The sequence below is a fragment of the Pongo pygmaeus genome, chromosome 1 (assembly GCF_028885625.2).
Source record: "Pongo pygmaeus isolate AG05252 chromosome 1, NHGRI_mPonPyg2-v2.0_pri, whole genome shotgun sequence".
NCBI classification, from domain to species: domain Eukaryota; kingdom Metazoa; phylum Chordata; class Mammalia; order Primates; family Hominidae; genus Pongo; species Pongo pygmaeus.
In genome coordinates, this window is record NC_072373.2 from 177337032 (window position 1) to 177354235 (window position 17204).

The window sequence follows — 17204 nt, forward strand, 5'->3', positions numbered from 1 at the left end:
CAGTGAGTGTCCTGAGGCGGTGTGTGTGAGTGTACCAAGGTGGTGTGAGTGTAACGAGGTGGAATGTTTGAGTGTTCCAAAGCAGTGTGAGTGTACAGAGGTGAGGTGGGTGAGTGTACCGAGGCGGGCAGTGTGAGTGTACCGAGGTGAGCAGTGTGAGTGTCCTGAGGTGGGTTTTGTGAGTGTACCAAAGTGGAATGTGTGAGTGTACCGAGGCAGGGTGTTTGAGTGTACTGAGGTGGTGTGAGTGTACCAGGGCAATGTCAGCATACTGAGGTGTGGTGTGTGAATGTACCAAGGTGGGGTGAGCGCACCAAGGTGAGATGTGTGAGTGTACCGAGATGGGGGGTGTGAGTTTACCGAGGCATGCTGTGTGAGTGTACTGAGGTGGGGTGAGTGTACCGAGGTGGGCTGTGTGAGTGTACAAAGGTAGGGCATGTGAGTGTACCGAGGCAGTGTGTGTGAGCGTACCAAAGTGGGGTGTGTGAGCGTACTGAGGAAAGTTGTGTGAGTGTACTGAGGCCATGTGAGTGTAACGAAGCGGGGTGTGTGAGTGTATCGAGGTGGGGTGAGTGTACTGAGGTGGAGTGTGTGTGTACCAAAGCTAAGTGAGTGTACAGAGGTGGGGTGGGTGAGTGTACCGAGGCGAGCAGTGTGAGTGTACCGAGGTGGGTTTTGTGAGAGTACCAAAGTGGAATGTGTGAGTGTACCAAGGCAGGCTGTTTGTACTGAGGCAGTATGAGTGTACCAAGGCAGTGTGAGTGTACCGAGGGGTGGCGTGTGAATGTACTGAGGTGAGGTGAGTGTAACAAGGTGAGGTGAGCGTACCAAGGTGGGGTGTGTGAGTGTACCGAGACGGGGTGTGTGAGTTTACCAAGGCATGCTGTGTGAGTGTACTGAGGTGGGGTGAGTGTACCGAGGTGGGGTGTGTGAGTGTACAAAGGCAGGGCATGTGAGTGTACCGAGGCGGTGTGTGTGAGTGTACCGAGGCGGAGTGTGTGAGAGTACCGAGGTGGTGAGAGTGTACCAAGGCAGGGTAAGTGTACTGAGGCAGGGTAAATGTACCGAGGTGGGTTGTGTGAGTGTACTGATGCAGTGTGTGTGAGTGTACCGAGGTGGCTTGTGTGAGTGTACAAAGGCAGGGTGTGTGAGTCTAACAAGGCTCAGTGTGTGTGTGCCGAGGCTGGTTGTGTGAGTGTACTGAGGTGCGTTGTGTGAATGTACCAAAACAAGGTGTGTGAGTGTACCAAGGCGGGGTGTGTGAGTGTACTGTGGTAGAGTGAGTGTACCGAGGCGGGGTGTGTGAGTGTACTGAAGTGGGGTGTGTGAGTGCACTGAGGCAGTGTGAGTGCACCAAGGCAGGGTGTGTGAGTGCACCCAGGCGGGGTGTGTGACTGCACTGAGGCAGTGTGTATGAGGGTACCGAGGTGGGTTGTGTGAGTGTACCAAGGCAGAGTGAGTGTACAAAGGCAGGGTGTGTGTACCGAGGTGGGGTGTGTGAGTATACCAAGGCAGGGTGTGTGAGTGTACTGAGGGGGTGTGTGAGTGTACTGAGGTGGGATGTGTGAGTGTACTGAGGTGGGATGTGTGAGTGTGCCAAGGCAGAGAGTGTACAAAGGCAGGGTACGTGAGTGTACTGAGACAATGTGTGTGATTGTACTGAGGCAGGTTGTGTGAGTGTACTGAGGCAGGGTGTGTGAGTGCACCCAGGTGGTGTGTGTGAGGGTACCAAGGCATGTGGTGTGAGTGTATTGAGGCGGGGTGTATGCAGTGTGTGTGAGGGTACCGGGGCAGGTTGTGTGAGTGTATTGAGGTGGGGTGTGTGAGTGTACCAAGGCACTGTGTGTGAGTGTATTGAGGTGGTGTGTGTGAGTGTACCAAGGTGGTGTGTGGATGTGTGAGTGTACCAAGGTGGTGTGTGTACCGAAGTGGTGTGTGAGTGTATCAAAGCAGAGTGCGTGAGTGTATTGAGGCATGGGGTGTGAGTGTACTGAGGCATGGGGTGTGAGTGTACTGAGGCATGGGGTGTGAGTGTACCGAGCCAGGGTTTGTGTGTGTGTGAGTGTACCGAGGTGGAGTGTGTGAGTGTACGAAGGCAGGGTGTGCAATTGTAATGAAGCAAGGTGTGTGAGTGTACCGAGGCTGTGTGTGTGAGTGTACCGAGGCAGGGTGTGTAAGTGTACTGAGGTGAGGTGTGTGAGTGTACCTAGGCGGGATGTGTGAGTGTACCAAGACAGGGTGTGTGAGTGTACTGAGATGGGGTGAGTTTACCGAGACAGTGTGAGTGTACCGAGTCAGTGTGTGTGAGTGTACGGATGCATGGTTTGTGAGTGTACAGATGCATGGTTTGTGAGTGTACTAAGGCAGGGTGTGTGAGTGTATTGAGGCTAGGTGTGTGAAAGTACTGACGTGAGGCATGTGGGTGTACCGAGGTGGTGTGAGTGTACTGAGGCAGGGTGAATGTACTAAGGTGGGGTGTGTGAGTGTAATGAGGTGGGGGTGTGTGAGTGTACCAAGGCAGTTGAGTGTACTGAGGCAAGTTGTGTGACTGTACTGAGGTGGAGTGTGTGTGTACTGAGGTGGGGTGTGTGTACCAAGGCGGTGTGTGTGAATGTACCGAGGTGGTGTGACTGTACCAAGGCGGTTTGTGTGAGTGCACCAAGGCGGGTTGTGTGAGTGTACAGAGGCGGTGTGAGTGTACTGAGGCAATGTGAATGTACAAGGCGGTGTGAGTGTACTGAGGCGGTGTGAGTGTACCGAGGCAATGTGAATGTACAAGGCAGTGTGAGTGTACCGAGGCGGTGTGTGAGTGTACCGAGGCGGTGAGTGTACCGAGGCAGTGTGTGTGAGTGTACTGAGTCGGGGTGAATGTACCGAGGCGGGGTGTGTGAATGTAGCAAGGTGGGGTGTGTGAGTGTACCGAGGTGGTTGAGTGTACCGAGGCGAGTTGTGTGTGTGTACCGAGGCAGGGTGTGTGAGTGTACCGAGGCAGGTTGTGTGAGTGTACCGAGGCAGTGTGAGTGTAACGAGGCGGAGTGTGTGAGCGTACCAAGGCAGTGTGAATGTACCAAGGCAAGGTGTGTGAGTGTACCGAGGTGGGGTGTGTGGGTGTACCCAGGCAGGGTGTGTGAGTGTACCAAGGCAGTGTGTGGCTTACTGTGTGTGCTCATGCCTTCGCGTGCCCACATCTGCCAGTGCCTGTGTCTGTGTGCACGTGCATCTCTGTGTCCCTGCATCAGGGTGTGCCTGGCCTGTCCGTGCCTGTGTCTGTGTGCACCTGTGTCCCTGTGTTCCCCATCAGCATGTGCCTGGCTTACCTGTGCCTGGCTTACCTGTGCCTGTGTCTATGTGCACCTGTGTCTGTGTGTGCTCATGCCTGCGTGTGCCCACATCTGCCTGTGCTCATGTCTGTGTGCAGCTGCATCCCTGTGTCCCCGCATCAGCGTGTGCCTGGTCTTTCCGTGCCTGTGTCTGTGTGCATCAGCTTCTGTGTATGCCTGTGCCTGTCAGTGTCCACATCTGCCGGTGCCCGTGCCTGTTGGTGCAGATACCAGTGTCTGCCCACGTGTGTGAGTGAGCACACTTGCACAGCCGCTCTGAGCAGGGCTTTCTTTGGTCCCCTCAATCCAGCCTCCTTTCCCCACTCCATCCCTGGGATGTGGCTGGTGCTAAGGTCCTGCTGGCCCTGCCGTGAGGGAGCCCCCGTGCCACACCAGGGCTCCATGCACACTGGCTCCCAGCAGCCAGTCCTTGGATGCCCCGGGGAAAATCCAAATGGACCTGAGGAGTGGACAGGGAGCCCGTGCGTGGTGGTGGTGAAGCCTGGGGAGGGCGGAGCCGGCAGGGGAATCTAGCTCCATATCAGCCAGGCGGCAGGAAGACAGGTGGGCAGGGGTAGGCCCAGGGTCACCTCCAACTCCAGCCTCTCCTGCCCACCCTGACAGGGCCCCCACCTCACCCCGTCACCACGGGGTAGCTGCTCCATGGACTGTGTGGCTCAGGCTTCTCAGGACAGGCAGAGAGCCCTTCTCTGGTGTCCCACAGGCCAGGGTTTGAATCCCACCCTGCCTCCCTGGGTGAGCCCCAGTACCATGAGAGTGGGCCTCATGAGGGCAGCTGTAGAGAGTGCCCTGCTCCCCACGTCGGTCTCACCAGGAGGTAGGGCAGCCATTCAGTCCCTGTTTCAGGACTGGCCTGACAGAGCTCACCCCACGGAGCTGTTCCCACACCACCCTTTCCTGGTGTGTGCGAGCTGGGGAGGAAGGCCTAGAATGCCGGGGGAGGCGCCAGGAGCATCAGGAAAGGCCCTAGTCCTCACTCACCATTGATCACTGTGCATCTAACATGCTCCAGCTAAGGAGATGCAGTTCTTCCTCTCGCTGAGCTAACCTCGCAGAGGAGATGGGAAAAAACCCAGACAGTTATGTTGTAATAGGCCCTAAGAGGAGATATTGAAGAATAAGTGGGAGTTTGCAAAGGGGAGTGGGGATGGCTTCCAAGCTGTTTGGAGAGCGGGCAGCCAGTGCCTGGGGCATTGTAAACGGCCTGCTCAAAGCCCTGAGGCAGTGAAGAGCTGGACTCCCTCCTTCCAGAAACTTAAGAAGGCCAGTGGTGCCAGGGCACAGTGAGATGGCCAGGAGCAGGAGAGAGGGGCAGGCAGGGCCCACTCGAGTGGGGCTGAGGCATCGAGCTGGGTGAGGCAGCAGGGAGCTTGACATGGCCTAAGTGCACAGCAAAGCCAGGGGTGCGCTTGGCAGGGAGCATTTTTATCTTAAGGAGATGACATTGGCTGCTGCGTGAAGGAAGGCGAGAGAGGAGGAAGACATGAGAGCACTGTGGGGTCGGTGGTGGAGTGGAGGAGGAGAGAGGGAGAGAGTGAGTGGGGGGAGTGGGGGGAGTGTTGGCGCATCAAGGCTGCTAGGAAGCCAGCCATGCTGAGACCCATATGGGCCTGTGGGTCTGTCCCTGCTTTACCACAGCGTGCCTACACCCCCACCTGGGGGTGTGACATGCTCTTGTGTCCCTGACCCGCAGGCATCATGCTGGGCCGCATGGGTGACAGCGGGGCCCCCCTGGTCAGCTTCTGCCAGTGCCTCAATGAGTCAGTCATGAAGATCGTGGCAGTGGCTGTGTGGTAAGCCTCCTCATTTACCCACCTCACCCCGGCCAGCCCTGGGTGGATGGAGGGAAGACATGACCCCACCCTCTTTTCCCCTAAAGTGAGCAGAAAGCTGCGCCCAGGCTCAGCCCTGGGCCGGGGCCTCCGGAGCTACATGTGTTTCCATGGGTCCCCCAGCCCCAGCCAGGCCTGGCTCTGGCCCTGGGCCTGCCCCTTCCAGCTTGGTCTAAGAGCTCAGCCCGGCTCTGCTGCTCTCCTGGGCTCAGTTTCTCCATCACGTGGAGCCTTATCAGCTCAGCTTTTGGAGAAAGGAAAGCTGGCGGTGAGAACTAGCTGCTATTCCTTGGTCCAGAGTTCAGAGTTCAGGAGCTCAGAGGGGAACGCACCGAGGGAGGGCTGCCCAGGCGCACTGTGTAGGCTCTGGCGTTGTTGGGCCTGAAATGGGGGCCTCCTGAAGGCAGGGCGGGGGAAGGAGTGGCAGAGGTTGTCCGGAGCTGGGGCGGTGGAGGTAACGGTATGAAGGACGCCATGTGCTGAGCCTGGGCCGGGCACCTTGGCACAGTCTTGCTCTGTCCTCGCAGGAGCCCCAGGAAGCTCAGGGAGAAGGCCGCGCAGCGATGCGGGGCTGGGGCCGGGGTGTGTCTGCCTGCCTGGTTCCTGAGCCTGGCTGCCCCGCCGCCCCCAGGTATTTCCCCTTCGGCATTGTGTTCCTCATCGCCGGCAAGATCCTGGAGATGGACGACCCGAGGGCCGTCGGCAAGAAGCTGGGCTTCTACTCGGTCACCGTGGTGTGCGGGCTGGTGCTCCACGGGCTCTTCATCCTGCCCCTGCTCTACTTCTTTATCACCAAGAAGAATCCCATCGTCTTCATCCGCGGCATCCTGCAGGCCCTGCTCATCGCGCTGGCCACCTCCTCCAGGTAGCCCCGGGGACGGGCAGGACGGTGGGGAGCTGGGGTGGGGGCTGAGCCCTGTCCGTCTGTCCAGCCATCATTTGTTCATAGCCACAGAACCACCAAAGCGCCAGTGTGGCCCACCTCACAAATGCGGGGACGGCTGGTGCTAGGGTAACAAGACTGACGTGGGGGACTTTCGGCCTTTGTCGAGGCCTCCCCTTCCCCCACGGCCCCAGTCCTCAAGCTCACTGAGTCCGCATGGGGGCAGCCTCGACGCGCCAGGGCAGACAGCGCAGTCGAGTCACTGGGAAATCACATCAGCAACCCACTGCTGCTGCCTTTTGCCCCACAAGGTGCTTCTCCTGGAGTCGGGCCCTGTGTTGCTCTAGGAGCTTGGCCTGTCCACTGCTGCTGGGATGTCCTGGCTGGGTGCCCTGTCACAACCTTGGCAGTGTTGCTAGACCTCAGGGACTTGAGCCATGGCTCTGTCACTCACTCGCTGTGCCTGGGTATTGCTTTCCTCATGCACAGACTGGGGGAGATTCCAGCTTCCAGCTCACAGGGTTGCTGTGGAGGTTGAGCTCCTCCTTGCCAGGCTGGGCCAGGTGAGCCAGCACTTGGCCTTAAGGATCCCAAACCACAGCCCAGTGCAGAGACCTCAGGAATTTAGAGTTGTGCAAACCACGTCGTTGGTGGGGGGGCGGGCAGGAAGGAAGTGGTCCCTTATGGAGCATTTAGTGCTGTGAAGGCAGGGTGGCTCTCCCCATGGCAAGTGTCTGAGCTCCACATTAAGGGAGTCGCAGGAACTTAACCCACATCTTTCTGGCACTGAAGGCCTCACTCTTCCCTCTAGCCCTCACTTGGGCCTTGGCTTCCCCATCTGTAAAATGCCCTGCAGGCCTCTGTACCCAGCAGTCATATGACACCCACCCTTGGCAGCAGATGCACCTCCTGCAGGATTCAGGAGCAGCAGACCCCAGTGAAGAAAAGCCCAGGAGCCATTGCCAGGAACACCCTCCCGAAGATACGGGGTCAGGGGGCAGGACAAAGCCCCAAACATGCCAGCTCCCATGCCAGGGGCCAAGCCTGCCAGAGCCAGCAGTCCCCTGGCCATCTCCTGCCAGCAGGAACCACAGCCTCAAGCCCAGCAGGTCTGGAGCTCCTGAGAGGCTCTGGCGAGTAGGACCGGCCTTCCAGGCAGAGGCCCGGGGGAGAGGAAGACATGGGGGCCACACCGGCCTGTTTTAGTCCCAGCACTGCCACTAGGAACTCTCATGACAAACATAGTAATAATAATAGTCATGGTCACCATTGACTGAGTGGGTACAATGGGCCAGGTGCTGTCCAAGCCCGTAGTCGTTTAATCCTCCTAGTAGCTCTGTGACCCAGGTCTTTTTGGGACAAAGATGCTGAGGCACAGGGTTCAGGAACTTGCCAGGGCCACTTGACAGGAGGCTGGAATCTAAGCCCAGACAGCCTGGCCCAGAGCCCTGCTGCTCAGACCTCCATATCCCTCGGCACAGCAGTGTGACATGGGTCAGCCCCGCCCTCTGGGCGTCAGCTTCCCCATCTGTAAAAGGCACCCAAACACCTCCCTCAGAGGAAGAACCAAGTGAGAGCACTGCAGTGCCCGTGGTCCTTCCCTCCTGCCAGAGCAGCGCCACAGGGGCACAAACACTCCTAGCGGGGTGGCTGCCTGGGGCAGGGTGAGCTTCCCGACGGAGGCCCCAGCCATCCTGGAGGAGGGTGCTGGGCAGACACCGGCCCCTCTAACCGTAGCTCAGCCACACTGCCCATCACCTTCAAGTGCCTGCTGGAGAACAACCACATCGACCGGCGCATCGCGCGCTTCGTGCTGCCCGTGGGTGCCACCATCAACATGGACGGCACTGCGCTCTACGAGGCCGTGGCCGCCATCTTCATCGCCCAGGTCAACAACTACGAGCTGGACTTTGGCCAGATCATCACCATCAGGTGCACCCTGACACTGCACCTGTGTGGATGGGGTGGGGGCTGGGGGCCTTGGGGATTCCCAGGCTCCCAGACTTGAGGGGTATCTGAGGTGAGCGAGCCCGGGCTTGGAGCACAGCAGGCAGAGGGCCGGGGCTGGGAGCTCCGAGCCTAGAGGACAGGCCAGGAGGGAGGGCATTGCTGGTGGGCACAGGGCGAGCAGAGGCCAGGGACAAGACTCAGGACCTTGGATAGGCCGCCGGTGCAGCAGGAGCTGAGGAAGGGGTGCTGGGATAGGGCTGAAGTTGACAGAGGCCTCACAGGCCAGCCAAGCACACAGGTCTGACCCTGGAGGCCAGGCCCCAGAGGGAGGCAGGCAGAGCCATGTGGTGGTCAATCAGAGTCCCAGGGCAGCTCCATAGCAATATAGCTTCCTGGAACCCACAGAGGCACAGCTCCGGACACTGGTGTTTGCACATTTCCCAGGGGTTCTCCTGAGGCCAGGAATGGGGGTCCATGGGGCTGCAGGACTGTGAGGAGGGTCTTGACCCCGAGAGCTCCCTGGTGTGGCATTCCTACCCACCCCCCACACCAAATGGCTGTCCCAGAGGCCCTGACACTCAACCTCTTCCTTGGAGCCAGACCCTGACAATGCACCCCACCCCTCCTGCTGCTCCTCTTCCCCTTCCCACCCCCTGCAGTATCACAGCCACTGCAGCCAGCATTGGGGCAGCTGGCATCCCCCAGGCCGGCCTCATCACCATGGTCATCGTGCTCACCTCCGTGGGACTGCCCACCGATGACATCACCCTCATCATTGCCGTTGACTGGGCTCTGTGAGTGGACTTTGCCTCTAGCTCTAGCCCTCTGGGAGGGGCTGACTTCAGGGTCAGCAGGGATCAGGGTGAGGGGCTGAGTCCCTTCCCCAGGGTAGAAGGCTGGGGACTGCCCCGCTTGGCACCGTGGGAGTGCCCTACTCATCAGCACAGGCCTGGCTGCATAATTTGCGGGGTCCAGTGTTCAAAAATGAAAATGTGGAACCCAGTCCAAAAACTGTAAAGGTCAGGCATGATGACTCACGCCTATATGTCCCAGAACTTTGAGAGGCCATGGCAGGAGGATTCCTTGAGCCCAGGAATTCCAGAGCCCAGCCTGGGCCACACAGCAAAATCCCCATCTCTACTACAAATTAGAAAAAAAAAAAATTAGCTGGGAGTGGTGACATGTGCCTATAATCCCAGCTACTCGGGTGGCTGAGGCACAAGAATTGCCTGAACCCGGGAGATGGAGGTTTCAGTAAGCCGAGATGGCACCACTGCACTCCAGCCTGAGTGACAGAGCAAGACTCTGTCTCAACAAACAAACAAACAAACAAACAAACAAAAAACCTATAAAGAATTTCAAGACAGAAACAGCAGAGGATTAAACCAAACCTAACCCTTCTAAGCATGGGGACCTGTGGGACCCACAGCCACATGCCAAGAAGCTGCTTCAATGATGCCAAAGGGTGGGCTTGGGAGGAGCCAGGAAGCCATCTGGCTTCAGGCTCTGCATGACAGCTGGTCACCGGCCGTGCTGTACTGTGCTGGGTTGAGCACTGCCCTCTTCCAGCTCCCCTTCAAGTGCCCACCACTCACCCCCAACCTTGGCTCACCAGGGACCGTTTCCGCACCATGATTAACGTGCTGGGTGATGCGCTGGCAGCGGGGATCATGGCCCATATATGTCGGAAGGATTTTGCTCGGGACACAGGCACCGAGGTGAGAGCAGTGAGGTCCAGAGGCCGCCAGGAGGGTGGAGCCAGGTGGGGTGGGCAGGGCACCAGATCTTCCACCAACCAGCTGGGCAGCCTCCAGCCAATCCCTCCCTCCATGCCTCTGGGCCTCGGTCTCCTCATCGGTTACAGGATGACTAATTCCTCTAACATCTATTTATTGAGCACCCGCTGTGGCTGGCGCTGATATAGACACAGGAAGAACAGTGGAACAAGATATGATAAAATCCCCCGCCCTCGTGTCGGGATGGTCTGTCCAGTTTATCCACCATGTGGGCATTTGTAGGTCTGTGCAGGCTGTGTGGGCTTCAGGCTCCTTCTACAGGCAAACGGAGAAGGCTGTCCCCACATCATGGGGAAGAAGCTGAGGTCAGGCAGGGGAGCCACTGATTCCCCAGATGGACCCTGTGGATTAAGTCCCCTCCTCTACTAAGCCAGCTCCAGTGGGAGGCAGGACAGCTTGGGAACAGGAGCCCAAGGAGGCTGTGACCTGCTGAGGTCACACAGCGTGTCTGCAGGAAAATCTATCTTGTGGTTCCTAGCCCTGAGCTCATTCTGCCCCCCTGGCCCTCAGTCCTCCCTGGTGTCTAACCTTGGTCCCTCCTGCTGCTACCAAGGCCTGTTTCCCTTCACCAGAAACTGCTGCCCTGCGAGACCAAGCCAGTGAGCCTCCAGGAGATCGTGGCAGCCCAGCAGAATGGCTGTGTGAAGAGTGTAGCCGAGGCCTCCGAGCTCACCCTGGGCCCCACCTGCCCCCACCACGTCCCCGTTCAAGTGGAGCAGGACGAGGAGCCACCCACTGCGAGTCTGGACCACTGCACCATCCAGATCAGCGAGCTGGAGACCAATGTCTGAGCCTGCAGAGCTGCAGGAGCGGGCGAGACCTCCAGGGGCAGGGTCCTGAGGCAGGAACTCAACTCTCCAACCCTCCTGAGCAGTCGGCAGGGGCCAGGATCACACATTCTTCTCACCCTTGAGAGGCTGGAATTAACCCCGCTTGACGGAAAATGGATCTCAGAGAAGGGAAAGGCTGCATGGGGGAGCCCCAGCCAGGGAGTGATGGGCCCGGCATTGCCCGAGGCCCCGCTGTGACAGTTTCCCCGGTGTGAGCCCAGTGAGGGCAGCAGGCAGGGGTTATCCGGCCCCACTTTCTGGATGACAGACTTGAGGCCCTGAGAGCTGAAAACACTCGTCCAAGGTCTCACGTTAAGGTCAAGACACTAACTCAAATCTTTCAAGCCCCGCCTCTCCTCTTGGAGGACAGGGAAGCCTGCAGCTGTGTCCAGGCCCAGGCCCCACCCCATAACAGGTGGCCTCAGCCACATAGTTCTCCCCAAGGGGAGCAGCCCAGGGCCAAGCCCCGCTGCCTTCCCCAGGCCACAGTGTGTCCAGTCTCCTGTCCTGCCACATGTCTCTTGCAAAGCTCCTTGGATGTGGAGACAGATGATGTCTTTACTAGAGCTGAAAGGCCCCCTCGACACATCCAGGCCAACCTCCCATGGGATAGGTAGGCAAGCCAGGACTCCAGGAAGGAGGTGCAGCCAGGATGCTCTGGTGGAGCTGCCAATGGGGCCCTGGTGTCAGAACTCCCCAAAGGCCTGTCCATCCAAGTGGAGTTAGGTTTTCTATTCCTTTCTGTGTTTGCAAATTCAGTGTTAACTAAATAAAGGTATTTTGTTTTTCACTTCTTGTAGGCTTCAACACCTTATGCTAGCCAGCAAATATGATATTAGCTACTGGGCTAATTAATACAGGCAGCAAGAGTGCAGACGGGCCTGTCTGGGCAGCCAGGATATGGGCAGGCCTATGCAGGTGGCCAGAATCTAACAGGCTTGTCCATTTGGCTGGAGTGTAGACAGGTCTGTCTAGGCTGCCAGTGTGTGGACAGGCCTGTATGGGCAGCCAGAGTGCAGAGGAGCCTGTCCTGGTGGCTGCAGTAAGGACAGTCCTGTCTGAGCTGTCACTTGCAGAAGACAGAGTACAAGCTAGCCTACCCAGGAGCCTGTCTCAATAACCACAGGGCGGCTGGGTGTCGTCCAGTGTGGACAGACCTCTTTGCCATGCATGGCCTAGGCTGTACTCTGCAGGCAGGGCCTTGAGATCAGTCCCCAAAGAAGAAACAGATTTCCTTCCCAGTCTGGCTCCCCGTGGTGAATGCTTTGCTTTAGACAGGGGCGTGCCCAGGGACATTTCCAGATGGTCTCCCTCATTCTCCCACCCCAGGCTGCCTCCAGGAGGCCTGCAGGGCACACAGAAGGGCCCTGGCAACACAGCCTGTTCCAGATATGCCTTGGGGAGAAGATACAGCTCTGGGGTCTGGAGGGGCTTGCACCATGATGCCCATGAAGACACTAAGGCCCAGGGAGGGGACGGGCCTCCCCCAGGTCACTCAGCATCAGGAGGGCACCTGCTCCCAGTGCCCCACTCCTGAACTCCTTCCACGCTCCTCCCAGGGGTGGAGTCTGAGGAGTCTGGGAAGAGCATGACCCCAGGACACCTCCTCCCACTGCAGGGCTGGGGGCTGCAGGCCTCCACGAGAGCATCCTTCCTTCCCTGAGGCCTCCTCACCTGGGAGAGGTCAGATGTCATGCAATCGGTCATCCCACCTTCATGCGGACAAGCTTAGCAGCCCCTTCTCGGTGTCACATCTCTAAGACCCCTTGAGCAATCGAGTCGGTACCAGCACAAGGCAGGAGTCTGCTCTTTAGTGGACTTGGCAGGAGCATCCTTACGCACCTCCAGCAGCAGGGAGGTCACCACTTCCCAGGCATCTCAACCCACAGTGGGGCAGCTCTGCCCATCAGAGGCTCTTCTTAGCTCAGAGCTGGATACCACCTCCCAGTGGCAGCTCTCCCACTGGGGTGGAGGGCACACTGGGTGCATCTGTTAGCTCTTTCCTGGAAAGGTCTGCGGAGACCTGGGCCCCCAAGTCGGCTCTGCTCCAGCTCCCAGGCCTGCCTCCAGTCCCCTGCTCTCCTCTAGAACCCACTAGTAACACCCTCTCAGTGCAAAGGTGACCCATGACCCTCCAGGTGAGCCCTTAACAGGCCCAAAGCCCACGAGGTCCTTTGCTTGGATGCTCCACCTCTGGAAATGCACAGCAAGCTCACAGGCCACGTGTGCTGGTTCAGGCCTCACCTACTATTCCCGAGTGGGCCATCTGCACACACCTCCAGGCCCCCTCGTCTGAGGCTATGCCCTGTTCTCCCGGGATGCCTGCCCGTGCAGCTACTCTGCGGGCCCCGAGAACTGGACTTTCCATTGATGCCTGCTGTTCTGGCCAGGGCGCTGAGGGGCTTGTATCCTGCCCCCTCCACCCGGCACCAGGCCAGCACCTGGCAGGAAGCAAGCACAGACATAGCCACAGGCTGCAGGGATAGGGATAATGCTTTTATATTAGTTTTTCTATAACAAGAAAAATCAGCTTTGAGATTTTTATCATTTTTTTCCTTAGAAAAGAATAAAAAATAAAGGCACCCGGAACTTCCCCCACAGGCCTGAAGAACAAAGGTGTCTCCTAGGTGCAGCTGGGCCCCTCCTCCCTGGCTCAGCCCAGCCCCATCACCTCTGCTTCACTCCTGCCCCAAGGCCCCAGCAGCACCCAGGGGGCTCTCCCGTCCTGCCTCCGCTGGGCTTGCCCATTGGAAAAGTGCCTGTGTCCTGCCAGGGCGTGGCAGGGAGGGACTCTTAGCAGAGTGACTGCCCAGCACCTGGAGGAGCAGGGTGGGCCAGGCCAGGCCAGCAGTCCTGAAGGCTCCTGCCCCAAAGGGTGGGAAAGGAATAAAAGCCAGCTTTTGTGAGTTCCAGAGGGTGGCAGGCACCTGGCCACAGAGCATGGATACCCTTGTGTCTTCTCCAGGGAACAGACGGACAGATGGACAGGGCAGACGGCGAGCTGCTATGGCTGATTCTGGCTGGGGCAAGAGCTGTCTGTGGCATAGGCTTTGGAGGGCTGTTCGCACATGACTTGTGCATGTGTGTGTGTGTGGTGTGTATGCACACGCATACACATGTCAGCAGGGGGAGGGAGTGGGTGCCTGTGTGTGCCAGGGCAGGGGCAGACCCTTCCCTGCAGGATTCAGAGGGCGTGGCAGCGGCAGTGGGTGTGTGACAGAGACTGTGGTGGTTTGGAGGGCAGTGTGTAACAGGCTGTGTGTGGCTGAGCTGGGTGTGTGAGGGTGTGACGTTTGTGCACCTGTCTGGCCGTGGGACACGCCGTGGGAAGGGGTGGGGATATGAGACTGTGTCAGCCCATGTCATGTGGGATGCCCCATGTGTGCAGCTGGGTGTGTCTGTGTGAGCACAGCAGAGTGGGGGGCTCACAGCGCACAGGCGTGTGCTGCAGAAAAGAGTCCGGCGGTCCATCATCCTGTGGAACATGTAAGAGAGTCAGGGGCCAGCTCACGGCAGACCCACCAGCCCAAGCAGCCTGAGGGGGCCTGCTGTGGGGAGCCCTGCTGGAGCGGGCTCTGGAAAGGCCAGGCTACTGTGAGTAGGGAGGGAGCGTTGGCCCTGGGAGCCCAGAGCCAGTGGGGTGCCAGAAGGCCTTTGGGTCCCACCAGCCACTCCCCAGGGCTTCTCCCAGAGCCCCATCCAACTGACCTGAGATGGGGCAGATTCTCACCCACCCCAGGACTCCACAGCCCCTCATGAGGGCTGTGGTGTCCCCACTGTATGGCCAGTCACCCTGTCACCCACCCCAACTCTGTGTGAGGACAATGCCTCAGAGAACCAGCTCCACCTTCATACTCCTGGGCCCTGGGAGCTGGGGAAGGTGACCCTCAAACTCAGCCTCTTGCCAGCCCCTCCACACTTGCACATACCTGACCCTGTGCACACTCTTCTCTCACCATCAACTTGCGCCCCTCTCCCAGCTCCCTCTGTCACCCACCCAAGTGGCCCTCAACAGCCCCCTCTGGTTCCTCTTTGTCCCAGGCCCTACTTCAGTCAACACTCAACAGTAGCCCGGCAGCCCCTCCCACGGCTACGCCCTGGCCCTGTGACCCCCAGCCTGGCTCACTCCTCACCAGCTCTCCTCTCTCCTCCGACCACACAGCCGCTCCTGGCTCCTCTCCAATGTCTTTCTCCTAGTCCCTGCCCACCAGCCCTCCTATCTGCACCTCGTTCCCTACCGAACCTGACCCCAGGACCCACACCTGCAGCCAGCCTCCGGCCAACACACTCCTTTGTTCCTTGCCCTCCTGTCCTGAACCCTTGGCTGAAAAACCCAGCTGTGGGTGGATCCACCTGTCCGTTTTCTCCATACCTTTGGTCTGCGGAGCACCTCCCTGCTGCACAGAGAAAACGGAAGACTGGAGGCATCCGGCTGACATGGCTTCACGTCTGGCCACGAAGCCACCAATCTGCCTGTGACAGCAGCCACCCTGCCCTTTGTTCCTCCTGCTAAAGCCAGCAACTTCTACCATTCCCACAGGGGCCCTCACAGCCAGCTCTTTCCTACATCGGTAACTCCTCCTCCAGGCCAGCCTCTTCCCACCAGCACCCAAGCCAGCCGCCTCCGTTAAGACGATGCATGTGGAAGATGCATGTGTGTGTTGGGGCATCTTCCCAGAGCCCCTCACACAGGGCTCCCCTCGAGAGGCCTTTGCTTCCCGTGAGGCTCAGAAAATGAGCACTTCTTGAACTTCACACCCCATTCCCACCTCTGCCCTCTCTCATCTCTCACAGCCAAACTTCTCAAAAGGCTGGTCTGCAGTGCCTGGACCCACTTCCTTTCCAGCTGCTCTTCTCATCCCAGCTTCCCCTACTGCTACAAAGTCACAGACAACCTCCAGGTGGAAAAATTCAGTGGGCTCTCCGCAGTGCTCAGCTCCTTCATTGCTCAGCTCCCTCAGTGCTCAGTTCCCTCAGTCCCTCAGCAGCACTGACACAGCCAAGTCCCCCACGTCTAGACAGGCCTGTGCATGCACACACCATGTGTACATGTGTGCATGCAGCTGTGTATGTAAGGGCCTGTATACGTGGGTGCGCATGGGTGTTTTGTGTGCATGTACTCACATGCATGTACACACGTGTGCAAGTATGTACATAGTCTAGGCATGCAAATGTGTCATGGGGTACAAGCATGTATGTGTGTCTGTGTGCATGTGTGTGGTGTGTGTGTTCTGCCTGTGCATGGTTTGTGGATGTGTGTACATGTTGAGACGTGTGTGCACATGAATGTATGTGTGTTGGTGCATCCATGTGCATGTGGGTGCCTGTGTTACATACGTGTGCAAATGCCCTCTGCCCACGGCAGTCTGGGGTTTTCCTACCTCCTTTCCTAACTGCTCTGTCTCAGTTGCCTGCCCCCCTCACTCACTCTCCCTTGGCAAGCTTCCCCAGCCCCCTGCAGCTTGAGTGATTGTTTCAAGGCTAACAATGCCTGGATTCCTCTCTCCAGACTAGACCTCACTCCTGAGCCCCGACCCACACGTCCAGTGCCCCCCGGTCACTCCCGTGACAGCACCCTCATGCTGGGTGAGAATGTTCTGGAAGGTGTGGGCCTCCCCTAGGCTTCAACCTTTCACCCACGGCCTGGTACATCCCAAGTGCTCTTATAAATTTGCTAAATGGGTGGATGAAGCAGAGGCCAGAGGGTGAAGAATGGATGGAAAAACCCTCTACCAGGATCAGGAAGGCTGCCCCATACAGGCCACATACCTAGGTCACATCTGCATCACTTTGTCACTATCTTGTTTCCTCTTCCTCTTCCTCCTCCTCCTCCTCTTCCTCCTCCTCCTTTTCCTTCCCCAAGCGGCCACGGTCCTTGGAAACATCACCAAACTCAAGGTTGCCTTCAATGTCCAAGACCTGCAGGTGCTTCAGCTTCCGGAAGGCACTGTCCACCACGGAGCCCACAGCCAGCTTGTTAAACCTGTGTGAGCATCGAGGCAGTCAATGCCAGGAGCCCAACCCCCCAAGGAACTCTCCCTTCCCCCGACTGGCCTCTCCAGAAGGTAACAGGGGAGGGAATGGCCCTCCCAGAAAGTGGTGCAGCAGGCAGGAAAGGCCAGGGGCTGAGAGCACGGTACATGATGGAAGGTACAGGCTGGTCAGGGCAGCCGCAGCTTGTGGTGGGGCTGGCACTGGGCCAGTCTCTGCAAAGTGAGGGCTCTCTGTGCACACACTCTCACTGCTATTTTGGAAGCCACATCTTTGGGAGCTGTCTCTATGCCATCCCTGGCATTAACCCCAAGGCCTGAGGCTCCTGGGCTGCAGTAGCCAGGGGTCACTGCAGTGCCTGATGTGGAGTGGCACACAGGCAAGGCCAGCACTGAGCCGGGCCAGGGCCACACTCATGGGTGGAAAGGTGGAGGCTATGGCTCTGATCTCAGGCCCCTCACTCTCTGTGCTTCAGCTCACCTGCAGATGCCTGAGGCACATGTCAAGCCACCCGGACATCATCGAGCCGCGGGCTTTCTGGGCAACCGAGCTCCTGGGAGCACACACTGCTCATCTCTGCC

The 17204-nt window shown here is 58.3% G+C and overlaps 2 protein-coding genes across 10 annotated transcripts in view; one reads left to right on the forward strand and one right to left on the reverse strand.

Moving 5' to 3' along the window:
- The window catches only part of SLC1A7 (solute carrier family 1 member 7), a 55769-nt gene extending 44984 nt beyond the window's left edge, over window positions 1-10785 (forward strand). Inside the window, 6 exon segments of the mRNA XM_054487399.2 lie at window positions 5035-5134; window positions 5805-6038; window positions 7617-7988; window positions 8666-8800; window positions 9622-9724; window positions 10375-10785. Coding sequence (XP_054343374.1) covers window positions 5035-5134; window positions 5805-6038; window positions 7617-7988; window positions 8666-8800; window positions 9622-9724; window positions 10375-10593 — 1163 coding nt within the window. The 3' untranslated portion in view covers window positions 10594-10785.
- A 2330-nt stretch (window positions 10786-13115) lies between these two features.
- The window catches only part of PODN (podocan), a 33224-nt gene continuing 29135 nt past the window's right edge, over window positions 13116-17204 (reverse strand). For 8 of the 9 annotated variants that reach the window (XM_054487324.2, XM_063655787.1, XM_063655783.1 and 5 more), the window contains 2 exons: window positions 16402-16615; window positions 13116-14107 (listed from right to left, as the gene is read on the reverse strand). In XM_054487324.2, coding sequence (XP_054343299.1) covers window positions 16429-16615 — 187 coding nt within the window. In that variant the 3' untranslated portion in view covers window positions 13116-14107; window positions 16402-16428. Of the gene's footprint in view, window positions 16616-17204 lie in introns of all 9 variants that reach the window. The other variant, XM_063655759.1, reaches the window with a different exon arrangement.